Source organism: Besnoitia besnoiti, chromosome IV (genome assembly GCF_002563875.1).
Source record: "Besnoitia besnoiti strain Bb-Ger1 chromosome IV, whole genome shotgun sequence".
NCBI classification, from domain to species: domain Eukaryota; phylum Apicomplexa; class Conoidasida; order Eucoccidiorida; family Sarcocystidae; genus Besnoitia; species Besnoitia besnoiti.
Window position 1 is genome coordinate 2,532,706 of NC_042359.1, and position 17,667 is coordinate 2,550,372.

Consider the following 17,667-nt stretch of genomic DNA (forward strand, 5'->3'; position numbering starts at 1 on the left):
GGTCAAGCAACATCGAGCTGCAACTGGAGAACCTAAATCTAGGGGCGCACAGGGCTCCGCGCCAGAAAAGTCACAGACAGCCAGAAGCGACGATTCCGCTGGAGGGCGCGTGCGCCGCTACGGTCACGCTCGTGCGACACTGCGGCTCGGAACTCACCAGACGAGTCAAGACGAGGCGCCAGTGTGTCAGTTGAACACAGTCACCACAACACAAGGAACGGTGGTGCTTGAGGAAAACAGGGAATCTGAAAGAGATGGTGAGGCCAGAAGCTGGCAGATCGAAGCGAAAATGCCACCTGAAGGCGGGCAGTGAGTGGCGCCTCGAAGTAAATGCCGATGTCTGAGCCACGCGTACACCCGAATGACCGTGCTGCCGGCGAGCGAGACCGAAAACATCCGATTCGCAGCAGTTTGATGGGGAGGCGAGCCGCAACCGAGTGAAAGCCTAGTCGCTAGAAGATGTATAGCCAGAGAGGGCTTTTTCCGCCGAAGGACACGCCGAGGCATGCAGCATGGGACAGGATCTGCGCCAGCCCTTGCTTTGAGGCGACACTGATTATCTCCGGAAGAGGCCATCTCGCGGCATCTAGATGGTTTTTCACGCTTTTGTGCTCGCGTTGCTCCAAACCTGTCTTCAACGGTATGTCCTCTGTAGACGCATGCAAATTGCCGTTCCTTGCCTTATAAGACGACGCTCCCGTCGCCCGCGACGTGGTCGCCTCAGTCAGCCGTGTCTGTGAAAGCGCATGGATCCTCGTTGCTTACATTCTTTGCGTATTTTTCAAGATGCATCTTCGGCAGCATCTTGGCCATCTCCTTTGAGATTGTTCCAGCACAGCTGCTCTCAGGGTGCTCTGACAGCAACTCGAGTTCACCTTTCTGGCGGCAGAATGAATCAACAGCCTACGGGGGCGTGTGGCTGCGAAGCAGGGTGGAAAAGCGTTGCTAAGTACCGGCACGCACAGGGGCTGACGCTGCTGTCATTCGGCCCCGTTCTGCAGCATTCGCATGACAGTCAATCGACTCCAGCAATCGAAGAGGAAACAGCGATAGCAGCAAAGGATGGTCGGGGCTCACCCTTTACACATGTGTGTCTGCTGACGAAGACACGGAGCGTCAGACCAGTTTTATGATTCCTGGTACTCTGCCCTTGACTCTCTAGGGAAAGGCTGGACCGCGGAGCGAGGGAACTCGGCTTTGTGCGTTCTTAGTAGATTTGGGGGAATGCATATGGGCAACAAGTGTGCCAAGGGCCCCGAATCTGTGGTTATACTTGTCAGTAGCTTCCTTGCCTCCGTTTGATCAAGCTGTAGACACCATCATTTGAAAAAGACTCGGATAACTCATTTCTAAGCATGCGTAGGCCTCTCTTCCTGTTCGAGGCAAATACGACAACCCGGAGCTCTCCAACGAAGTCCAGTCATGGGAGCCCCCGACATCAATGCCTACATTCGACGTCACTCTATGTATCCATCTCTGCAGTGTACACACACATATACATGCAGTTCAGGTTCTAAAACTATGGCCTGTTTGCCTTTCTGAGTCTGGCAGCTCGAGAGCGAAGCCGCAGGAGCGAGTATGCAAAGCGCTAAAGCAAGTGACGGAAACTTTGTCTGTCTGTATAGGGAGAGATGGCCGTTGAACCGGCTACTGCCTGCTGTCACTCGCCCTATCGCCCTACGTACTGGTGCAGGCCTCTGCTCTTCTAGCGCCGAATGGAATAAGACAAGGAGGAGAAAGGATCGGCTAAAATGGCTGGCGTTCTGAAAGTCAAGCTGATCATCAAAGCCGGGTCACTTTTTCTATCCTCTGACTCACGCTTCTCTTATGCCCCTAGGCGGAGGGACGCGCTGCACTGTCGGGAACGGTCTCCCGCCGCATGGTAGAGGCGTGCCCGCGCAGGGGAGAAAAGAGCCGACAGAGGGCTCGAAAGCAAAGGCGTAAAAAGAATGAGCGAGCAGCGTTCACATTTCCTCACAGAGCCACCAAAGCTCGAAGAAAAGAGCAAGAGCAGAGGTCGTGTCTCGTCGAGGGATCTGGATCGCGGGCGGGGGCTGGTCATCGCGCTCGCCGTCGATGGCAGTTCCCAGGCCCTGCCTCGCTGTCCGCGCCGGGTCTCGAGTGGAGGCTCCGCAGAAACGAGTGTGTTTTTGTCTTCGCGGGCGACGAGTTTGAAGTTCAGCCAGTTGCTTCTGCACGTGGTTGTTGAGTGAGGTGTGTCTCACCTCTCTCCTTCGAGAGCAAAGGGCGAAAACGCGCGGCGCGAATGAAGAAGGGAGCAAGCTGTCGTCTGAACAAGTGTCTTCCGAGGCCTCCCGTGTAGAAGACCACTCTTCTCTTCTCTTCACCTGGCCGAGTGGAAACCTCAACTTGCATTTTTTCAGAAAGGCAGGCCCGAAGACAACGACGCTTGCGCATTCCTGAAAGAACGTGTCTTCGTTTCTTCGTCTTCGATTTTCTCGGCCGCCAACCTCTTTCTCGCTCCAACGGCGCTACAGCCCCGGAGCGCTATCCGTGGTGGGTGTCGCTAGCCCGTTTGAGGACTCCTCGTTTTTGGTTTTTTTGCTGTCTCGCTTCAGTTTCGCCTAAGGATAGCTCTGCCTCCCCAACGAGGTGCGGCATCCGCGAAGGGCTACTCGAGGGATTTGGGCTAGCGCGCACCTCTGTGTCTTGCTCGTGGCTGAGAAAGGTCGCTAGAGCGACGAGACGCACAAACTTGATCTCGGCAAGGAAGTACTTTTCAAATCTAGGTCTTGAAGATGTCGAGACCGACTGGAATGTCTTGATCCCTCTTCGCGGCGTTCCAGCTCTCTTCTTCGCGAAGGTCCCGCGGCAGACAGCGTCTTCTGTTGCCTCTCTCCCTCGGGGTTCTCGACTTGTCGTCTCCTGGTAGAGGTGATGTGCGCCGTCTATTAGCGCTCCAGTCGCCGACCGTATTTTCTTCTGCACTCATTTGCTTCAACTGCTCCATCCTCCGCGCTCGGTCCTCCCGCACGCGTCCTTTCTCTCTCTTTCTTTGTCCTTACCGAGCCTGGCTCGCTTGGCCTGACCGCCCGCAAGCCCGAGCGGTCCTCGTGCCTCGCGTTCTGCTCCAACTAAGCCGGGCGGAGCGCGGAGCAAATTTTGCAGGACCCAACAGGCACTCGGCCGCGGATGCAGAAGCGTGGGTTCGCGCAGGCACTGACAGCGAGACACGCGGCCCTTCAGATGGAAGAGACGATCGAAGGCTGCAGCCATGGAGCAAGTTAGTGTCCAGCGGCTGCATCCGGCGAGGTCCTTGCCCGGCACCCGTAAGTCGCATGGCCTCTCAGAACAGCTGCTCCGCGAGCCGTTGCCAGTTGTCCGCCTTGCTGAGGAGAAGCGGCGCAGTCGGTTGAGGGAGTGCGCAGGGCTCTTCTCACGTCTCCGCTGCGAAGGCATCGGGACAGACTACCGTCTGTGTCTTTCGTGTGCGTCTGTGCGAGGTTGGCCGCGCGGAGGGGTTCGAGGGAGTCTGCCGGTCTCCTCCGCTAAGGGAGCTGTGCGTATCGATACGTAGATGCATGTCCAGGCACACACCTGAGGCGACAGGGCATTCCCGAGGGTCATTGAGGCATCTGGGCACGGGTGTTTCGCGGACTGTTGGGCGGCGTGCGTTCCTGTGGAACCGCGAGAAAAGGGGAGACTTTCCACGGCCTCTGTGACTGTTGTGTCTTGCTTCTTTTAGGCCTCGTCGTGACGCCTCTGGCGGACAATTCGCCGGCCTACCCGCCGGCGCCGTCCTGCGCCACTGAGATCTTTCTTTGCTCTCCTTCTCCCTCGTCCTCGACGCGGCTTCGGTCGCTCGTGCAGAAGCCAGAGGGCAGGTCGCAGCGGCTGCGAAGCGTCATCGGCTTGGCTAACTCCAAGCAAGACTCCTCGTCGTCTTCCTCGGTCGTGAAGTCCTCTGCGTCTCCCGCGAAATCCCGAGGCGGAGTCGCGCCTCCCTGTCCGCGGCAAAGCGTCGCCCTCGGGAACGAGCGGCCGCCTGAGCGGAGGCCGGCGCTTGCGTCTTCCGGTCTGCGTCCACTGGCTTCTGCCTCGCTCGCCTGTGCGGCTTCCCCGCCTTCCGCGCTTGCCCACTCGTCCCTCACGGGGCCGGCGCGCGCGGTCGACGTCGAGTGTCGCGCTGCAGGGGCTGGCGGAAGAGTCCAAGTCGACTTCGCAGCAGCGCCGAAGCACAGCGCGCCCTTTCCGGCGTGTTCGGCGCTTTCCGAGACCGCGCGGGCGCCTCCCAGGGCGGCGCCGGCGGGCGAAGCTCAGGCCGACGGGAAGGCCGCGCAGTCGCTCTTGGCGCGGAGCCGACCCACCCGCGAAGCGGCAGACGCGCCGCGCGAGAGCAAGGCAGTGAAGAAGGGGCCGGTCTCCCTCGCGCAGCGATACCCCCGACACGCCATCCCTCTCGAAGAGGTTGAGCGACGCAGAAGGAGCCGGGAGCGCAGGGCAGAGGGCAGGCTGGACTCGTTTTCTTCGGAGCCGACGGAAGAAAGCTCGAGGGAGATTCCGGCGCTCACAGAGTTTTTGCACGCGAGCCCAACTAGGGAACCAGAGGAGCGGGGTAAAACGCACACCGACGTGTCGCTGCCCCCCAGCGCGTGGGCGTTGGAGGCCGCGCACGAGGCGTACCGCGAGGAACTCCGTCGCCGCGCCCGCCTGACGAGAGAGGCGCGCCAAGCAGATCCGGAAGAAGAGACTCGCCGCTTCGTTCGCGAAGTTCTCCAAAGGGAATGTGAATTTTTCTCCTCCGCGCACACCCCTCGGACGAGACGTCGAAATTCAACTCACCGGCAAGAGTCTCCTTCGGTTGACGCCCTTCCGCACCCTCCGGTGTTCACTGCGCGAGTGCCTGAGGCGACCTCAGAGGGGGAGGCGTCCCGCGCAGAGGGCCCCGAAGACGCTGAGGACGAGGAAAGCCCACCCCCTGCTGAGCCGGAGATGTCCCCAGAGGAGTGTCTCTATGTGCCTCGGTCGCGCCTCTGCATGCCTCTCGGAACGCTCGATTCCCTCCCTTCTTCGCCGGCTGACACGAGGCGCAGGTATACGTCGCCGACGAAGCCCGGAGAGGAGCCCCTGCGCGAGGAAACGAGGCAGGGAGCCGACGGAAAGGAGACAAGCGGCCGACGAGCGAGCGTGCTGTCCCTTCGAGACGACCTGCAAGGAGACGCGCTGAACGAACAGGACGTGCAAGATAAGCATACGACGAAACTCAAGGCGGCGCGGCAGGGTCGGGGTTTCGATCGCGAGGACTTGGATCCGAGAATCGACGCGCGCTTTCCGCGTCCTCGGGCTGGAGGAAGATCTCGAGCCCACAGCAAATCACGTAAGGGCAGAGACGAATGAAAACGTCAGCCTGGTCGCTTAGTCACTCGAAGAACTCGGAAATGCTGGGTTTGCTCTCTCACCGGGGTTTCTCCGTTTTGCGAAACGCGGTTTTGCGGCTTATGCAGGAAAATGCTGTTCGTCTCACTTGTGTGTACCAAACTGTTTTCGAGTGTCGCCGTCGATCCACGTCTGTTTTGTGCGGCGTTGCGTTGTGCGTGTTTTCAGCGGTGCGGGACTCGGCGCTCGCTGCCTCTTCGACTCTCGCCGCTGCGCCTGCTCACCTCCGCGGCCTGGCGCCGCGCGTCGCTCCGCCGCAGAGCTCCTTCCGCTCGCCTGCCTTCTCCGCGGAGGCCGGAGGGCTTGCGCGGCCGCGGTCGGTGGAGGGCGAGCGCCTGGGGGGCCTGGTCACGGGGCTTCCGACCGCGGCATGGGAGCAGCCGGCGGGCTCTACGTCCCTGCGGCTCCTGGCGCGTGAGGCTGAAGCCACCGGAAGCCGCGAGCGCATCCCGCAGCCACGCGCCGGCGCGGGGGATTCGGTCGAGTCCCAGGGGGTTGAGGCCACCAAGCTGCGCAAGGCGCGAAGTGCCATGATTCCGGCATACTGCTACCTGGTGCAGTCGCGGGAGGGCGCGCGGCGGCCGCCAGTTCCGGCAGCGTCTCCTCTCTCTTTCGGCCCGCCGCCGTCTGCAGTGCGAGGAGACTCTGGCACGTCTCCTCTGTCCGTGCGCGAGTCGCGACAGCGGCGGGCGGCGCCTTTTCTTTCGCCCCTCTGTCCCTCGTTCGCAGCTGCCTCGCCGACTCGCGCGCCGCCTAGCCTGGAAGCCGAGCCAGTCCGCACCCCGAAGCTCCTACCCTCGAGGCTGCCTTCTTCGGTGTTTTCAGTCGCCACAGATCGAGCCAGGGCTTCGCCGCGCGCGGCCGTGGGCTTCGGGTTGGGCTCGGCCGACACCAGCGAGGGTGGCGGGCACGGTGCGACGCCCAGCCTCGCCACGACCATCTTCGGAGGCGCCGCGCGGCCGCAGAAGACACTGAGGGACGAATCGCGGTGAGCGCCGGGCGAGAGCTCCAACTCTCAGTTTTTTGCGACGCCAAAAACAAGCAGATAGCCGTGCGTACCCCGCTTTGTTACCTACGCGTAGTGGCAACGGCGCACGCGAGGTCCCGGCGGCGCCCGGACCCTCCGCGACCCGCGTTGCCGTTTGCTGCTGCGCGAAAGCAACATTTTCCCCTCCTCCGTTTACGCAACTTCGCTGTGTGTCTGGCTCAGGGAAAGGATTCAAAGGCAGACGGCGCTGCGCCTCGCCGAGGAGAACTTGGCGCTGCAGGAGAGGCATAAGCGTTTGTCGGAGGAGGCGAGCCGAACGGCCAGGCTCGAGGCCTCAGGTATACTCACTCTCAAGCGCTTCAGTTATATCTGGATTTGGCGTGTATGCGTATCCTCGTAGCTAGGTTTGCGTGTCTGGTGGGAAACAGGGATGCCATGGCGCTGGACTGCATGCATAGGCAGTCCGTCCTACATGTCTGTCTCGCCGCTGTCAAGTCTCGAACGTTGCCATCACTTGCGCTCGGGGGAGTAGCGCGGAGATGCAGCTCAAGCACACGCACTCTTCACACACCCATACACACGAATGTTTATTTATGCGACAGTCTGCGTATTTCTCACTCCCAACCCCACCTCAGCAGCTGAGGCGAGTGGCCGCAGCCGCGACGGGACCGCGAGCTGACCGCTTTCGAAAAGAAAAACCGGCAGGAAGGGGAGAGGAAGGGGACTCTGAGTTGGGCTCTGCGCATGCTTTCGTTTATCTCCAGCCCGCGAAGCCAGGACACGTGCGAAGAACTACTCGCTTCTCTACCGGGACCAACAGAAGAAGGCTCGAGAGCTCCAAGACACCGTCGACGCTATGGTCGCAGGTGAGGGCCGCGGAGAAGGGACGCTGCAGGTCACCGTGTCTCCTATGCCTTTCCTTCGTTCCATACCGACGCCCCGACACACGGACAGACACCGCTAGACCCCGAGGCATCTGCCCGCCTCACCAAGAGGCAGTATCCAGCTACTGTGGGTACCTGGCTACTGCCGTCAGCCAAGAGGTCTACGCGTTGCTCATTCGTGGTTTGGAATCAAGAGCAGTGTCTTGCGCGTGTGACACCTCTTCCCTCGTCTTTTATTTCAGAGCTTCAGATGGCGCGTGCAGAGCTCGTGACAGCGCGCGACTCGCTGCATGAGCAGGCGGCGTCGCAGCGTCATTTGGAGGAGAGTTGGGTCTCGCGCGGTGCCGAGAGCGGCCATGGAGCCACGGGCGGGCGGCGTCTCAGTTCGCTGCGGGCTTCACGCAGCTCGTCGAGGTCCTCTCGCGCCCGACTCGTGGAGCGCGAGACGAGCGAGGACGATGTCCCGGTTCCGTGGGCGCTGAGGCAGTCGAAGCTGCGCGGAAATCTGCAGGCTGAGGTGCGGCTCTCGCAGGGCTGGACAGGGAGTGTCACTAGCGAAGAAAACGATCGCCTGGAAAGGAGGCGCGGCTGAGAAGGGCAGGTTGCTACGTCTGTGGGGAGAGTCGCCTTTGGCTCGAAGAGCGTAAACAAGGCGAAAAGGGGCGCGGAACGATGTAGACACGATGGACGTGTGCGGAGTAAATTCACTGTCTGTCAGCGAAGATGCGTCGCCTGTAAAGAGCCCCCGCATATCTGCTGATGCGTCTCCATACGAAAAAACTCCTGTACATATATTTGTGTAGGTGTATGTCTCTGTCGGCCGCGAGTCACACGGGGGTCACCGCGCAAGGCGTTCCATCGCGTCGGGAGCTTGTTTTTGGATTTGACACCTCAGGATTCCGCTGGCTCGGTGACATTCCGGCCGGACCCGAGCCCGCCTGCGCAGCGACCTCCGAGGGCGCGTCTCCTCAGTCTGACGCCGACGGTGCCGTCCGCTCCGCCGTCGCCGCTTCGTCGCGGTTCTCCCTCCGGTTGCGCCTCACCTTCTCTCCGGCGGCCTTCTCTTTCGCATCCGTCTGGGCGGCGCTTGTCTTCCCCGCGCTTCGGCGCGTCCTGTGAGGCCGACGACGCTGCAAGCCGCCGGCGGGAGGCCCGTCTGCATGGCTGGAGAGGCGACGAATGTGCGGATTTTGCCGGGAGAGATGATGGGAGGAACTGCAGAAGGAGCGACGATGAAGATTTTGTCGTCAGGAGTCGACCTCCGGTGGAGGCGCCGTACGTCCTTTCGCCTCACTCGCCTCGAGAACGAAGCGGCCCGCGGCCTGCGGCGGCAGCGGACCTTTGTGTGACCGGAGAAACCTTCGACTTCCTCCCTTTTTCTGCGTCTCCGCGCTCTCTCTCCTCCGCCTCGCCTCCAGCGCCGCCGAGGGATATGTACCCCGGCGATGGTGAGGAACTCGTCGCACAGGGTAGGCACGTGGGATTTCTGGGCGACCCCGACGACCCGCGAGACGATGGCGTGAGGCGGAGACGGTGCCGGGGTTTCGACCGCGACGACAGCGCGCACGCGTCGCTCTCTTCCTCGGACGTTGGAGAGCTGCTTCAAACGCTCACGGGAGTTGGGGAGCTTCTGAAGCCTCTTGCCCAGGCTGCGGGGCGACACGACGACCGTGGGGTCTCACCGGCTCTCGACGTGCCGGCAGTCCTAGAGAAGCTTCGCGCGTCTCGGCATCTGCATCCTGCGCTGGATCGCCTTTATAAGGATCTCTACAGTCTCTATTTCCCGCATGGCGGCGAAGCGGGCCGAGGACGAGGCGAGCCGCTGTTCGCTGAAGAGGAGGCAGCGCGCAGACGCGAGCCCCGCGAACGCCCCACAGAGGAAGAGATCCTCATCTCCTCTTTTAACCCCTTCGCGGAAAGGGAAAGGGAGGTGGAGCTCGGCCCAGGCGCGCGAGTGTCCTCTGGCCGCAAAGGCGACGAGAAGCGGCGGCGCGAGCAAGAGACTCTCCTCACGCAGCGCCTCCGCAAGAGCTACGAAGAGCTCTGGCTGAACGTTCGCATGCGTCAAGATATTGACGCAGACGCCAAAGAAGAGGAACGGAGAAAAAAGCAAATGAGGAAGCAGAAAAAGAAAGAGATGAAGCGAAGGGCAGCCGATGGCCTGCGAATCGGTGTCGAGTTCCACCCTAGTGGCCTCACAGAAACGACCAGAAGAGGACATGGTGACGAGTCAGATGCGTCTGAAGGCCGACCAAAACTCGCGTGGAAAGACGCCGCCGTTGTCAGCGGAGCGAGCGTCCTGCGCTTTGCGGTGAGGTTCTTCCGTGACTCCTCCACCATACAGACGTGCATATATATACCGTAATGTGCAGCGCGCAGTTGCCTGGATTGACATCATGCGTATGGCGAAAGTCCAGACTCTCAGAGAAGCGCTGCGATGAGAGGCAGGCTCGGCTTGAGGCGCATGTCCCAATCTGTGAGCCGACAAGTCCGCCAGAGCAACCCACAGCAAGGTCTGTGCCTCCATGTCTGATAGTGCCCCTCTGAAAGTAGTTCCCACGTTTGGAAGAGGGAAAAGAAGAGAAGGCCTCATAGACGCGTGTACCTGCGTAGGTAAGAGTGGCTCCACACACGCTTCTGCTAATGTATCCCGGAATTCATCTCCACATGTCGTGTGTGTAGAGATGGTGTCTCTCTATGTCTGCACGCGGTCGCAGGAGTTTTTCAGAGATTGTTTTTGCACTTGTGAGTCCTGCTTCCTTTCTGTGTGCTTCAGGCGCCGCCTGTCCCACTTCCAACGGAGATCAAGGCAAAACACGAATCCTCGGATTCCGGTGAGTCCTTGAGTGCGGGAGCCCGAGTGTGAATGTCTTTCTTCTCTCCTACGTTCACAGCTGCACCGTCACCACTCATACCAGGTTGCCGGGGTTCCGCGGCGCTCGAAGGATTCTCAAGCGTGTACTCAATAGGCCCCGAGTCGTCGAGCATGTGCGGACGCCCCTGCGGCTCCACTGGTTTGTTGCCCTTTCTCTCTACGGTAGAGGCTCCTTGCCGTTTCTTCCGAGGAATCCGTTCTTCCCTCCCTCTGGTGCGTTCTCCGGTCGTTTTCTTTTCTGCGTGCTTGGCATAGTTCGTCGCTGGATGCTTCACGGTCAGCATTCTACTTCGTCTGGTTCGTTGCCTTCTTTCGCGTAACTTCACCCCGGGTCTTCCTCGATTTGACGAGTCCCTCGCTCTCCATCAGACCTTTCTCGTGTGTGAATCCCCCTTCAGATTTCTCATCGCTCCCGTCAGAGGCCTCCCCTCGCAGAGGCAACCGCGTCAGCCTGCGTCACGCGTCGCATCCCGGGTGCACTTCCTCGGTCTCGCCCAGCCGCACGCCGATTAACACTGAACACCGTTCTTTCCTCTCGCACTCGAGGCGCGGCGCCTCCTCTTCAGCCTCTCCTCCTTCCCGTGTATCTGCTTGTCCTTCGGTCTACGGGTCGTCTCCGTCTTCTCGCCGGCCGGTCTCGTCTCTCTGTTCCGCGCCAGCTTCGCGGGTTGCCCTCTCTGCTACTCGGTTGAGCACACGAGAGAGCTCTCGTAGACACGAAACGGGAGAGAAACGGGAAGAGAAGTCCGCATTCGGGATGTTCGATCCTGCGCGGTTCCAGGAGAACTTGGAGCATGTCTCGCGGCGCAATAGGCGCAGAGGCAGCCACTCCACCTCGGACGGAGACAGCCGGCAGGCGACGCGCGGGTCGCGGGCCCGCACACCCGCCCGTTGGGCTCCAGTCGGCGCCTTCTACGAGCGGACCCCAAAACAAGCCCAGCTTGGAGACTTCGAGGAGGCGAAAGAGTTCCGCTGGGGGCCGCGGTCGTATTCGTCTTCAGAAGAGGAACGGGCGCGGAGACATGACAAAGAAAAGCGCACGAGGAAAAAGGAGAAAGAGCGGCGGCGCGAAGAGCGCCTGTCGAGACACCAAGAGAGACACAGGCGCGGCGAGCGGAGACATCGGCACCACTTTTCCCCAACGCATCGCCACGGATCGCGATCTAGCCGCGAAAGGGAGCACAGGAGAGAGAGACACTGGTCATCTCGCAGAAGAGACAGCTCATCCGAATATGAAAGGAAAGGGCGTCGCGCGTCATCATGTAGGTCAAGACTCACTCCATCATCGCAAACGCTAGCAGCCTCCCGCGAGATAGGAACTCTGCCCAAAGTCGGTGCAAGGGCGAGTAGATCGCCAGAGAAAGTCAGCGAAGCAGTCCACAAACACTCGTCTTCGTGCTGCTTGGCTTCTTGTCCCATTTTCTTCCACGTTCAAGGCCTTGCTTCATCTTGTGCGTGTGGCTTCCGATGCTCGAGCATGTGCATAAGCAGCGTTGCTGGCGTGCTCTCTCCTTTGCCTTGTCAGTTGATTTCGACCTCGAGTCGCGGTTGCGGCCCGAGTTGGAAGAGCGAAAAAGAGAAAAGGAGCGGCGAAGGGAGAAAAAGCACAAAAGAAGAGAAAAGGAGAGAAAGAGAGAAAAACGGCATGATTCAGAAGGTCCGCGAGGTAGGCTTCGCACGCGGTTTTGGGTTCGTGCCAAGTTTGCCGGTCTCCTGCTTCCCTCGTCCCTCCCCTCGGTCTGCGGTTCAGGGTTTGACGTCCCTCGCGTTCTCGGGGTACCGTCTCGCTCTCTGCATGCTTGCTGCATCTGGTTTCTCATTCTCACGTGTGTCTGGCTCGTCTTTGTGTGCGGTCGCCCTCCTCAGACTCCTCTGCGTCTCCAGACCGTGCGCGGGCCCCGCCTGCGGCCCGGGCGCGCAAGGACGGGCCTCTCAAGGCGCCTTCGTCGCCCGCCGGCGCCGGCGCCGCTCCTCAGCGGTCCTCTGCGCCCTCAGCGGCTGACGCGAAAGCCGACAAGGACAGCCCTCTCGGGCCTCCGCCGTCAAAGGCTGCGAAGGCCAAGGGCCTCGCGTCCAAGGCCGGGTGTAGCTCTCTGAAAGCGGTAGAAGCGTCTCCGAGCTCCGCCGCCGCACAAGGCACGTCGCCGGTGTCTGACAAGAGCCGCGTCGAGGTCCTTGAGGACTCCGAAGGGAAGGCGAAGGCCGCTGCATCGACGAAAAAGGAAGGCGAAGGTGCGGCGAAACCCCAAGTGAAAAAGGAGGAAAATGGCGGCAAGGACACCGGCGCGGCCGCCGCGAAATCCGCGGAGAAAACGGAGGTGAAGGCGGCCGCAGCAGCCGACGAGAAGAAAATCGACGGCGGCGACTCCGGAGAGAAGCCTCCTCCAGGGAAAGGCACAGGGAAGAAGGCGCCGCCTCCACCAAAGGTTGGGATCGTTCGCCTCAACACGATTTACGGAAAGCACGAGGATGACGCAGGGGAAAAAGACGCGAAAGTGGGCTCGGTTACGCCCGAGGGCAAAGCAGCGCCCGCCGAGGCCGACGAAGCCCGCAAGGATGCAGGTGAAGCTCTCAGGAAGGCGGAAAAAGACGCGCAATGCGCAAAGAACGGGAAAACCGAAGAAGACAGAGCGAACGGAGGGGAGGAGAAGAAACAAGTGGAAGGCGCGAAATCTGCAGCGCCGAAGAAGGACGGCGGAGAAAAAGCGAAAGAGTCGGATGCAGCGAAAAAGGAAGAGGCGAGCAAGGTGAGCAAACCATTTTTTCCCACTCCTCTGCTTCATAGATGCGTTTAAAGGCGTTTCGAGTCTGATGCTTTTTTTTTTTTGCAACGCGAAAGTGAGAGCGGGTTAGCCCGCCCCATCCTCTTCTGCTTTCCGTTTCGCTTTTCTTCACTGGACCCGCCAGTGTGGCAGCATCCGGTTGCCTCGTTAAGAAACCGCAGGTGCAATCAATTCCCAGCGCGCCACAGGGACCTTTCGTGCGCTAGTGTGCACAACAGACGCAGCATTTTGCCAAGAATCTCGCCCCTGACTAGTGGCAGCGCGTGTCATGAGTTCGAGGGCTCCCCAGAGGGCCCTCGAAGAGCTCTCAGACTCTGAAGAGAAGATCTGGACTTCCATGCTTTTTCGTGCGTGTGCTGTCTTCAGGCATCGGGTAAGCAGCCACGCCCAGTCACTCAGTTCGTGTCGCCTTGTCCTTCAAATTGGTTCACTTATTTTCATTTCTCTCGCGATCCGGTAGTCCGTTTCCGCTATCCCTGTGCGCATGTTTCCCCATGCTCCTTCGACCAATATAGGCAGATTTACACGTGATGTGTATAAGTGTGCCTGCACATATATATCGGTATATATGTATATATGTGAATCTTGCGTGTTTCGTTTATCCAACTGGCGTCCACTCCTACTCCCGTATGCCTTCCGGTCCATTTCTTTCGCTTCACTCCTTCCTAATCCACTTTTGATAGTCCGAATCTGTCTTCCCCGCTGAAGATGCGGTGCGCGAGATCCTCGTCCCTTCCATTGGAGTGTGATCCCCTTCTCGAGTATTTGCGGCATTCCCCGTCTCTTGTTTGTTTCAGTTGGTCGCGGTCTCTCTTGTAGCTGTGTGTTCTCTTCGGTGCTGAAATTCCTCACGTTTGACTCATTTCCTCCTCTCAGGCGATAAAAAGGCGAAGGCAGACAAGCCGAAAGAATCCTCTCCGTAAGTAGTCTCAGGCCGTAAACGCAGATCCCGTATTTGATCGGGTTCGCCCCTAGCGTTCTTTCGCATCTGGTACGTGTGTGATGCAGCAGTTTTCGATGGCGTCAGTCCCGCTTGTCGTGTGCTCCTGTCTCGCCCCGCCACACGGGCGCATGCGGGAAATAGACTCGCATCCATCGCCCCGGGAGGTGTCCATCGGTCGTTCGCTTACTGACCCTCGTAGAACCTGGCGCTGGGGGGAGATGAGAGGGACTCGCCGCCAGTGGAAAGTCTGTATCGCCGCTGTTCATCCCTCGCCTTCTGATGCGTGTCAGAGTTTTGATTCCGCGCGATTCGCGCTCTTTCCGCTTCTTCTGAGGCCCTTGAGAGACAGCCGATGTGCCTCCACTCGGCGGCGAGGACTTCCGCTCTCCTCGCGTGTTCATGCCTGTGGGGGTCCCGGACCATCTTTCGGGGCGTGCAGAGCTGCGCGTGGAGGCGACCCGCAGAGAGGCCGTCTGGAGGAAAGGGCTTTCACGGCAAATGCGTGTGTATGTATGATGCGCTTATCAGGGAAGCGGCCGCCGCATCCGACAAAAAGGTACGTCGATTTGATTCAAAGCCTGTCGCGAAGGAGGGCTGGTCACCCAGCTCTCGCTGTGCATCTGTTCTCAGTTCGTGCATGCAACGGAATACGCATCCGCGCAGACAGAGAGAGAGATGTGGAGAGAGGAACTTCAGTAGAGATATGGATTTGATCTCGTGGATAGCCTGGGGCGGGGCAGCGCACAGTCACGGTCATGTGTCTCATCTTTTTCGCTCGAATTTGGGGGTTCGATGTGTTTTTCTTCCGTGTCTCTCGGTCAGCGCAGAGTCTGTAGTCTCTCCGAGCCGTGATGTGCAGTCCACGCAGCCCTGTCGCTCGCAGTGGCGGTTGTTGTCTCGCTCGCGGCCTCTCCACCTCTTTTTCTTGGGATGTTCCTTGGTGTGTCTGCAGGAAGAAGGGCCTCGCAAGAAGCCTAGCAACGGCGCACGGCCTCTCCTCGCTGCCGGCGAGAACGTCCTTTCGCCGAGCAAGTCTTTGTGCTTCGCAATGGTACGGTCGCACAGCAGAATTCATTGGATTCGCGGAGGGAGTCTCCATGTTTTCTGTCGCTCAGAGGCCTCGTCTCGTTCTTTCCTGGTCTTCTCCGACCGCCTCAATGCGCTGCTACCTCGCTTCTCTCTTTTGCTTAGAGAAGAGGCTGTCGAGGCGCCGCTGACTCAGTTGTGTCTTGCAAGTGTTCTGAATGGAGAGACTTCCACCGGGGGCGCATGCTCCCTCTCTTGATTGTCGCAGATAAAGACCGTCCACTGCAGCTTGTTTTTTGTCCTCTATGTGTTCATTCGTGTCCGCTGATGCGTTGACTTCATGGTCGGGCGTGTTTTCGCCTTTTCCTCATGGGATTCGCTGTTTTCTTCTCTTGTCGGCAGAAACAACAGCAACCGAGTCCTCAGTCAGGGGTTCTGTGCAAGAGCGCACAGGGCGTTCAAGGTACGGACAAGCCATTCTGATTTCCGCGGCGTGGGCTGGTCATGACGAACGCTCTCTTGGCGCCGTGTGTTTTTCGCCTCCGTTCTGACCATAGAGGGCTCGCTGTGACGCTATCCACAACTGTCGAACTCTGCTACTCTAGTTGCGAAGTCCTATTAACATGTAGACTTACAACCTTTTGGAGGTGATTTCTTCGCTGCGAGATCCTCGAGTACAGTTTGTGCAGTCCGGCCAATCAGAATGCATGCACCTGGTTACCGAATATACATTTATATATTTATGTATGAAAGTGCCTGTATTCGTGAATGTATTGAGGTGTGGAGCGCGTTTTTACGACTATGCCTGTCTGCAGTCGTAGTTTCGCCCGAAGGCCAAGGGGAAGCGGCGGCGTCAAAGACCGACTCTAAGATGTAAGTTACTGCACACTTTCAAAGCCGTGGCAGGTGGACGCTCGCGAGCTCGCGGATTAGTCCTCAGGCAAGTCTTGTTTTCTTTCATTTTTCGCGGCTGTATGTTCTTCCGCCCGTATGCTATAATCCATCAAGTTCTGTTTTGGTGCGGTGGCGCAGAAGGACGCCAGGAAGCTTTGGGTGGCTGTTCAAGTTTCGCGTCGGTGCTCCTTCTCATGCTCGCGTGGGTAGTGGAGAAGCGGAGGTGGAGATCCGAGAAGGGTCTCGGTTCAACGAGAATGCCGCAGCTTTCGTTCAGTGTTTCTCGGCCTTCTAGGTTTGTAGCGTGAAGCAGCCCTATTGCTGCGTGTCTTCTTTCATGAGTTTGGGGTCTGCGTCGATTCTGCTCGTGTAACTCTGTGCAGGTTCTGATTTTTCCGCTGTGAATGTGTCTCCAGGCCTCCGAAGGCGGATTCGGCAGGGACTGCGCCGTCAGGTGGGCCGATGACGGAAGAGGCGAAGAAGAGGAAGCTGCAGGAGCTGAGGCGGCTTCTGCGGAAACATAAGGGCCTGCGCCTGCCGCGTCTGGGGCGAAAGGGAAAGAAAATACGCGATCCGACGATGCACGACACATTCTCCACGGACGCCGTTCAAAACATCGTTGAAGACCTCGCGGCTGCGGGCCTCTGGGACCCGTCGGGCATGGACTACTCGGTCGCAGACTTGCTCGAGGCGGAAGACGATGAGGAAGAAGGTGAGACGGCAGACGCGAAGTCAGCCCCTCGAGCTGTGAAGGGCAGCTGAGCGTCGGCTTCAGGGGCGTGCCTCGTTTTCCTCGTGAGGGGGTGGATGCCTTCCCAGTCTACGGGGCAGCAAGAAGCGCGATAACTCCGCTCTGGAGGAAGTGAACGGCGCTGGAGTGTTTCCAAGTGTGTCTTCTCGTTCTCCACTCGCACGCCAGTCAAGCGCCCAGAGAGGATTATTTCTTATGGGTTGTGTCTCTGTATGTGCTTGGGGGGAGGGGTTGCGAAGGCGCTGCCGGGGAGGAACGCAAGAGGCTTCGCTTGTCTGTTGCTCATTTCTAGCGCACCGTGCGCTGCCTGTACTCCGCGTTGAGACGCTGGACAAGGAGACCGAAGGGGGACTTCCGAGTGCGCAGCGTTAGCGTCGCAGAGCTGGAAGCGGGGCTCAGCACCCCCTCTGTCGAGTAGCCTCTTTGTTTCTCTTCCGTTCTTCACATAGCCCCTGGGGTCCTGTCTCTGTTTTCTTGCATTCCGCATCTCTCTTGTTGCCTCCACTCGCCTGCGTCGTTCGCTTCAGCAGAATCACCGCGGCAGCCTCCTCCGTCGCTCCTGAAGCGCGGGTCCGGCGGTGCGGCATCCCGAGGTGAGCTCGAAGCCTAAAGCGAAGAAGAGGACTGAGTCGTGGCTCACTGCTACGTGGACACGCAAGGGACTGCCTCTTGTGATTACTGTGAGTGTGTACTGTGTCGGTCATCATCCCAACACAGGAAGGCTCGCATGCTCCTCCTTCCGACGTTCAGCACATCCCGCGGATGTTTCGCATATGTCTGCATGTAAATCCACTGCGGCTGCTCATTGCATGGGTCACTGGAAGCGCAGTATGAACATGGTTGTGTCCAGGGTCGCAGTTTACTAAGCGCGTGAGCGTGCAGAGTCTTCACCGGGGCAAAGGAAGCAGTACATAGGAGCAGTATGTTCTGTGTCTCGGCGTCTCAAAAAAAACAGAGGACAGCCCACATATGCCGCCTAAAATTCCTTCGTCGTCGAGCGACGACAAAGGATCGGCACAGACAGCGGAGGCAGGCGCGGAGCCGGCGAAAACTGCGAAGAAGGCGGCCGGGGGAAAAAAACCCGGTCCCCCGCCGGGTAAAAAGGGGGCCGCGCGGTCGCCACCGA

At 59.4% G+C, this 17,667-nt stretch overlaps 1 protein-coding gene across 1 annotated transcript; it reads left to right on the forward strand.

Annotated features, from left to right (window-relative positions):
- Nucleotides 1-3,235: 3,235 nt before the first annotated feature.
- On the forward strand, nt 3,236-17,151 carry BESB_054800 (uncharacterized protein; the record flags this gene model as incomplete). The annotated part of the gene is made up of 18 exons (XM_029363915.1): nt 3,236-3,290; nt 3,707-5,338; nt 5,566-6,385; nt 6,608-6,723; nt 7,150-7,251; nt 7,512-7,786; nt 8,165-9,580; nt 10,046-10,103; nt 10,543-11,406; nt 12,011-12,891; nt 13,294-13,300; nt 13,804-13,846; nt 14,399-14,426; nt 14,823-14,921; nt 15,299-15,359; nt 15,712-15,769; nt 16,207-16,502; nt 17,069-17,151. 18 exons carry the CDS (start codon nt 3,236-3,238, stop codon nt 17,149-17,151), a joined length of 6,894 nt encoding a protein of 2,297 aa, XP_029219838.1.
- Nucleotides 17,152-17,667: the final 516 nt, after the last annotated feature.